The sequence below is a fragment of the Macadamia integrifolia genome, chromosome 5 (assembly GCF_013358625.1).
Source record: "Macadamia integrifolia cultivar HAES 741 chromosome 5, SCU_Mint_v3, whole genome shotgun sequence".
NCBI classification, from domain to species: domain Eukaryota; kingdom Viridiplantae; phylum Streptophyta; class Magnoliopsida; order Proteales; family Proteaceae; genus Macadamia; species Macadamia integrifolia.
Window position 1 is genome coordinate 19,670,653 of NC_056561.1, and position 6,257 is coordinate 19,676,909.

Sequence of the window (6,257 nt, forward strand, 5' to 3'; positions counted from 1 at the left end):
CAACAACAATAATTCAACATTTTCCCAAATTAAATGTCTTTCTCCTCAAATTCAAATTTTTTGTTGAATTCATTCTTTTCTTGGCATCTAAACATGACACTAGGTGGCCAACTTCATATCCCCACCTCAGGTCTCTCTCATCTCTAGTGCCCAAATTCTAGATCTCACCCAATACAACTGTGAGATTAAGTAGAGAATACATTTTTTGTTTAGGTCACTCAAAACATGTGAGCGACTGCTTAAGCGCTGACCACGTCAATGAGTATAAGTATCCTTCCTTATTAATTAAGCGCCAAAGCCACAGCCACTTCACTCACAAGTCACAACTCCGGAACTTCCCCTCCTTATAAATCTCACTTTTTTCGCTGTTTCCCTGTCCTCTCACTTTCTCTTTCTCGTTTCTCGCGGTCGCAGAGGGAATCTACGGTGCTCTACAGATCAGATCCGAAGAACAAGGTACAAGACTCTCGAGTCTCTAGATCTCTGTTTCCGCCATTTTGATTTGTCTGTTGCGTTTCTACTGTTGTATTTTCCATCCAATCTCATTGACGATTGCACGGCACTGGTTCTGTTTTAGGTTTTCAATCACAATCTTGTGTTGATGGCTTAATTTTAATTTTTTGATATTTCTGTGGTGGATTCTTCCTTTAATGATGTCCACTGTTGGTGATCTGATGTTTTCTTTGCGCATTTTGGCTGGGTTTAGTAGTTTTTTCTTCGGAGGAATTCGATCATTGATATGTTTTTCCGGTTGATTACTGTGGCTTCGTTTGTTTGTCTCGTTATTTTCGAAGCGTATCTTTGATTTTTTAGGAGGAATGTGGTAGAATGTGAAAAAACGTGATTTTGTTAATGACCTAATGTTGCTTTTACATGGCATGGAAGAAATGTTTTCGAGTCGGTGGTAGGATACATTCAAATTTCCGTGAGTCAGAATAAAGTAGTTTGTACGGAGGTGGTAGAGAAAGAAATACAACCCTCCTCCAATGCCTCAGTAATATAAAAATGTGGCTTTGGTGGAGAGAACTGAAAGACGAATGACTGGCAACTGTGTAATTGTCAATTCCTCCTTTTGCTGTATGTGATCTCGAAATGGATGATAATCTTCAATTTTATCGTGGTTCCTGAAATATGTGGTCTCTCAATTTGCATCTGAGTCGCAAATGTTGTGTCCTGTGCTACAAAAATGACTGGTCTTTTAAGAAGAATCTACTCAACAAACCTTGCGTGGATTCTGAACTTATAAAATTTGAACTTCATGGCAAGCAGAGGGTTAAAGTATAGAAGTTAGGATAGCATGATGCCATTTTTTTCATGTTTGCTGTTTTCTGAGCATCATGACCTGGATGGTAATTTGACCTGTAAATTAAGCTTCTGGAGGCAAACATAGTCACAATCCCAACCTAAGGTTGGAACTACGCTTTGCATTGGATGGGATTCCCTGCCCACTGTAAAGCAAGATCTCTACCCTGCAATAGCAGCACAGCCAGAGCCCGTGGGACTTCTTTTTTCTTTGAAACCTCCAAACTGAATCGGTGATGACATTAAACCCCCCTTTTTTCAGTTGACTTTAAAGGAAGAAGATCTTACTTGTATCTTTTGTATCTACTTATGTGGTTTCAGTTACTGTTGTTTCATTTATATACCTTGGCTCTTTCACAGTGCCTTTCTGTTGACTTATTCCATCTTTTATAGTTTGCTATTATGTTTCTGTGTTTTCCTATTTGATTTTCATTAATTTTGTTGGGTAACGATTACACCACATTCCTTGATTATCGAGACAGTCTTTACTTCTTTTATTTCCATGCCATACCCATTAATTTTTTCATACTAAAATCACTTGATGACAATATGGATCAGTGTTACTCCAATATATAATTATTTGTATATTTCTTCTTGCACACATAAGAGCTCACTGTTTCTCACTGTTTGAAGTTTAGGTTGCGGATAGGAAACCTATTCTATTCTCTTTCAGTTCTTCTTCTGCCCTTGTAGTTCTGGTGCATCTCCTGCTTTTTCCCTATCCTGATTTCATTCTGTTTCTAGCACATTTCGTGAATGAGTGCTAACAGGAACCTTTCATATTCATCTTATTCTCCTTGTTCTTGTTGCTTCTGCTCCTATATACTGTTACTGTTTCTTGCACATGTGGACGCTACTTGTACTGTAGGTTGTGAATAGAGAATTGTGAATGCCAAACTTCATGAAGCAGCCACCCCTTCCTTTTCAGTATAAAGTTCCCAGGTGCTTATAAAAGTCATTTTAATTGATGTCCCCAGTTGGTTAAATTATATGTGGCTCTCGAAGGCTGCTTCATGGTTTTTACTATAGCTTGCCAATAAAAACTTCCTAACAGGTACAGCTCCTTTACAGTTTGACAATATTCTACCAGCTCACTTGGTGGTATAACCCCGGGTAATTTGTATATGCACTGACATTTTGAAAATTGCATATAGAATAACTTTTTAAAGAGTCAAAAAGTTAGCTTATTTTATTACCTCTGCCACATTATTTTTGTATTTGTTTTTGGACATGTTTGTAGTTAAAACTCAGTTTCACTATATACAAACGAAAGGCTTATCCTCTGTGTAACCAGACATGGTTATACAGATTTTGTAACCATCTTTTTTTCCCCTCATGACCTGACATGGACTGAACAAGACAAAGGGGCTATTAAGTTTTTGTTTATGGCGTATAATACCATTCATTTCTGCCCCTCCTTATGCGTGTGAAGAAGGGGAAATTTTGGTATGGTGACAGTCACAATGTAACCATCCGTGGTTACACAGAGAAAGAAGCTAAATATAATATAGAATAGGCAAAAATTTACAGCATTTTAGTGTAGATAGGATAGGCAGCATTGGACTACTGATTTCTGCCATATTGGCATATCGCATACCAAATACTTGAATACCTCTGCTGAATGAAAATTAGACATCATGTATTGACCGTTGAGTCAGGTGTCCCTGGCTTATCCATATCTGTGTTTATACAAAGCAGGTCACTCTACCTAATAATTATTTTTGCGCCTTGTGCATTTACAGGATTCTTGATATTTCCTGCAGTGTTGTCATGTATTGGGTTTTGAATGCAGCAGGTCAAGGTTTCCTTCTATAGGACCAGAGAAACAGAAAGAAAAAATAAACAGGAAAGAGAGGATGGGTCGTGGAGTCAGCAGCGGAGGCGGGCAGAGTTCATTGGGCTACTTGTTTGGAAGTGGTGAGGCCCCAAAGCCTGCTGCCAAGCAGGCTGAACCTGCTCAGCCTACTCAGAATGCTCAGCCTGCTCAGCCTACTCAGCATGCTCAGCCTGCTCAGAGCCAGGGACAGGGTGCAAATAATGGACCGTCCCCAAAGCCTACAGTTGCTTCTCAACCGGTGGATAACACTAAGCAGATTCCAGCTGGCATCCAAGGGAACACTTCTAAAAATGCAAACAACTACTTCCGAGCTGATGGTCAGAACAGTGGCAACTTCATCACGGTATGATCATAGTTGTTATATTTACACTGGTTCTCAATTTTACCAGGATCTAAAGTTAGACGCTGTTCTGAAGTACATTTTGAGCCTAAAACTAGAATAATTCGGTATGAACTAATTGGGCTTGAATCTGCTAAATGAACACGTTAAATTACCTTATTTATAAGAGTAAATTCAATAGGGTTTGCTTCTCTTGTATTTCAACTACTCTTGTCCATTGTTTCTGGCAGATACTGTGTTCAGATGTTTGATGTTTCAATGTTGTTATACTCATCCAAGTTGGACTCTACTAGATTTCTGGAGGTTATTTATTGTTCAATACTGAGTGTTTTCCAGTTATGAGTAAGGAGTTGATCTCACGTGTTGGAAATTAATGATATTCGAGGGCCAAAAGATTCCCCCCCCCCCCCCCCCCTCTTTTTCCACATGCACCTGAAGAGTGGTTTTTATCAAGGTAGTGGTTTTCAATAGAGGTCACAGTTTTTGGTCCAGGAGCATTTGGTTCATGTACATAGTGGATAGATATTTAATATTTATTGAGAAAATCTCTGAAGCTGTTTGATGTAGAGCTGACTAGGGTGCTGTGCTACCTTGGGCCCTAAAGTATGATCTTGTGGTTTGGGTAGGAGCTCTGGGTTTCATGGATCAGTACTAGTTAATGCACCGGTTTCGTATGGATATTGCTGGTCTGGCAATGCTAATACCAAGTTGTTAGTCAGCAGACTGGGTTGAAATTTTGCATATGCTTTTAACTGGAGGTGGCAAGTTGAGATTACACTCAATTTTATATTTGTATGCAGTTGTTTGCTATACATGTCAACTGTTATATGCTTTTCTCTTGGCAGAGACCTTGCATATCTTTTCAATGAAATTCTTCAAAAAAATAAATAAATATGGCATTTATTTATTAATCGGGTATTTCTTCTTTTTATATATCTGGCAAAAATTTCCTGTGATTTGGATTAAATTTAGAATAATTAATTTAATTGTAATAATTTTCAGTGAAGTATATAGTCATACATTTTCAGATCATGATGTACGGGTATATATAGATTTAGGAGGATATATTATGGACCAATCAAATGGGTGTTCAGACCAATCAACAGAGACCCTAGCTTTCTTAGATTGGGCTGGAGCCTGTTACCTGTTTTTACTGGATTACTCCATGTGAATTCCATGTGAATGTGTTGGATCTTTCTTTTGATCCCTCTTGTCTTTGTATGGCTGAGGACACAAAGGGAAGTACTTTTAAGGTTTTCATGTGCAACCGGTCCACATTTATGAGGATGCTGGACTGAAACTAGAGATGTTCGTAGTTATGAATTCCTAAAAACACATGTATTAACCACTTGGTCTCCAATGAGAAGCATAAGGGCCAATGAAGGCACATATTGGAACTATAGACTTTGAACAGATTTGGTGCTATTCCCCTGTGGAACTCTTTTAACCTCTGGAGTTTAGTTGTCGCAGACTGGAACCATTTTGATATGTAGCTGGGGCTAAGTCCAATGTTACTGTGGAAACAACTTATTTGTCAACATGTTTGAAGATGTGGGGACACTTTACCTTGTACGCGTGTCCATGTCTGTCTTTAGGTGGGTCTATGCTACAAGAAAGGTAAAATGGTTAGAGAGCTTAGGAAGTTGGACTGGACCTGGTGACAACTGCTCTCTCTTTCCAGATACTTACACTATTAAATATGGATGACTTGAGTTGACAAAATTGTTAAGGGTGATTCTTGATCCAACAAAGGCAGTTTTGACTGGTTTATACTTCTTTCCTATCTGTTGATAATTGCATGTTCTCTGGCTGCTACTCGCTGCTGCTGATCTTGGTCACTTGGACTTTGGTGCTACTTGGATTTTATTCTTGGTTGCCTTGCATTCCACTACCTAACTGCATTTTCTTGCTATTGTGGTTTATTCTTGGTGGCCTTACCTTCCACTTGCTTGACTGCATCATATTGTTTATGGATTATAATTTGTGGTTCACCGACTTATATGGAATATGGTACAGGATCGACCTTCAACTAAGGTTCATGCAGCCCCAGGTGGTGGGTCTTCTCTCGGTTACCTGTTTGGTGATGGTGGAAATTAATTTTCACTATCCCTCAAAGCATGGAGCTGTTTTACCGTTTGTGGAGGATCTGTAGTAGCTTGGAAGAGACAATATTTCATTTCCGTAGAGAATACAAACTGTTTGATCGTGTATTGTAATATATAGCTGTTTCTTGGTTGAACGTTTGTTGGTAGGTCTGCTGAAGTGAGGGAACTTCTGAATTAGATGCAAAAACACTCATTGGAAGCTCAATTGTTGTATGAATGAAGTTCCTTTTTCTGTTGCATAGTGTTTTCCGATCCTTTTTTTCCCCTTCATTAAAATTTCGGTTCCTCCCATTCTTTCATGTTTTTTCATTTTGTTGGGGGCAAGGTTTTAAAACTTGGATTGGATCGAATTGGTCCGGTCATGATTGCCTGGATTGGTTTGGTATTGGGGAGACAGATATGTACAGTTCCACTTGTAAGATATAAAGGTAAAATGTCCCAAAAAGAAAAAGTCTCTGATACTGGCCAATACTGATACTATCAATCGACTCCGATCCTTGTTTTAAGATCCCATTTTCCCCCTTTTATTAAACTTTTGGTTATATGAATGAAGCAGACTGAGATGGTGAAGTGTTAGTAGTAAAGGTGGTTTGTTTTGGGAGGAAATGAAGTATGCCCTTCAGAATGGGAGATGAACTAGACTTACATGCTTTATTAGGGAGATTCCTTTGGA

The 6,257-nt window shown here is 38.8% G+C and overlaps 1 protein-coding gene across 4 annotated transcripts; it reads left to right on the forward strand.

The window, feature by feature from the left end:
- The first annotated feature begins 293 nt into the window (after positions 1 to 293).
- LOC122079727 (protein SPIRAL1-like 2) lies at positions 294 to 5,823 on the forward strand. Of its 4 annotated transcripts, none has more exons than XM_042646425.1 (3): positions 294 to 456; positions 3,045 to 3,482; positions 5,496 to 5,823. In XM_042646425.1, exons 2-3 carry the CDS (start codon positions 3,159 to 3,161, stop codon positions 5,574 to 5,576), a joined length of 405 nt encoding a protein of 134 aa, XP_042502359.1. In that variant the 5' UTR covers positions 294 to 456; positions 3,045 to 3,158; the 3' UTR covers positions 5,577 to 5,823. The 4 variants fall into 4 exon arrangements, with proteins under 4 accessions (XP_042502359.1, XP_042502361.1, XP_042502360.1 ...); XM_042646427.1 differs by having other exon boundaries at positions 3,066 to 3,482; XM_042646426.1 differs by having other exon boundaries at positions 3,098 to 3,482.
- The last annotated feature ends 434 nt before the right edge of the window (positions 5,824 to 6,257 follow it).